Source organism: Etheostoma cragini, unplaced genomic scaffold, assembly GCF_013103735.1.
Source record: "Etheostoma cragini isolate CJK2018 unplaced genomic scaffold, CSU_Ecrag_1.0 ScbMSFa_1523, whole genome shotgun sequence".
In the NCBI taxonomy this organism is placed as follows: domain Eukaryota; kingdom Metazoa; phylum Chordata; class Actinopteri; order Perciformes; family Percidae; genus Etheostoma; species Etheostoma cragini.
In genome coordinates this window covers 223,958-225,065 of record NW_023265587.1, presented here as the reverse complement: position 1 = coordinate 225,065, position 1,108 = coordinate 223,958, and the positions used below count along the sequence as shown (strand labels likewise).

The window sequence follows — 1,108 nt, the reverse complement described above, 5'->3', positions numbered from 1 at the left end:
TTATATAGACAGATATAAGGGCTCACACAACACAGTGACGTGTGTTATTTAAATTAGCTGAACACATGGTTAAAGCTACTAACGTTACCATGGCAACTACCATTGACGGGCGGAGTATACATGCTGCCTCCACTTCATGCCCATTATATTAGAAAGTTGGTGAAATATGAGGTTTGGGTGTGTTACTTATAAACAGAGATTAGTTGTTCTGCTGGAGCTAAAAACACTGCCGTGCATGGAGGTCACTTTTGGCTCATAACTCCATTTAAATTTTTTTTTTTAAAAACACACGTACTAATGCAGATGTAGCCGTAGACTACTGTGGAGTAGGCCTGCACGATAAATCGTTACTGTTAGCTTGAATGCTAATTGTTATTTCTGCACTTCTGCCTCTTTGTTTCCTTTTAACAGAGAAACCGCTGTCTGTACGTGTTCGGAGGTCAGAGGTCAAAGACGTACCTCAACGATTTCTTCAGCTATGACGTAGACGGGGACCACGTCGAGATCATATCCGATGGCACCAAGAAGGACTCGGGCATGGGTAAGCAAGAAAACGCGCCGTTTTCTATAAAGAAAGTCACACTATAAAGTGTAAAGAAGCTGATTCGGCGGGTGGTCTTGGCCATGTCAGTAGTTGGATTCTTACTGATTGTATGGGGGGACAGGTGTCTTTATGCAGCTAACGACCTCAAATGGGTGCATCTAATTTAGGATAATAAATGGAGTGGGGGGGACCATTTTGAAGGCAGACTAACAGGTCTTTGGGGGTCAGAATTCTAGTTGATAGACAGGTGTTCAAATAGTTATTTGCAGCTGTATCATACAAATCAATAGTTAATAAATCATACATTGTGATTGCGCAGCCCTACTTTGCAGGAACACAACCATCGAGGCTACCGTCTCCGTTAGTTATTGTAATTGAGGAGAAAATGCTGCACTCGTGCTGCCGTTTATTTGGTTGTCATGACTTTGCAATGGATTGACGCCCCTGTCACTGTTCCAGGTGCTCACTCTCAAAGGGGAGAGTCCAGTGGATTTCATGACATTTCATAAAATCAAAGCTGGAAATAAAACGGAAACCCGGGGTATATCTGCTGCTGCAGTCCCA

At 43.0% G+C, this 1,108-nt stretch overlaps 1 protein-coding gene across 1 annotated transcript in view; it reads left to right on the top strand.

Annotated features, from left to right (window-relative positions):
• Positions 1–1,108, top strand: part of mkln1 (muskelin 1, intracellular mediator containing kelch motifs) — a 39,294-nt gene that overhangs the window by 34,313 nt on the left and 3,873 nt on the right. The window contains exon 10 of the mRNA XM_034865353.1: positions 412–541. Coding sequence (XP_034721244.1) covers positions 412–541 — 130 coding nt within the window. The remainder of the gene's footprint in view (positions 1–411; positions 542–1,108) is intronic.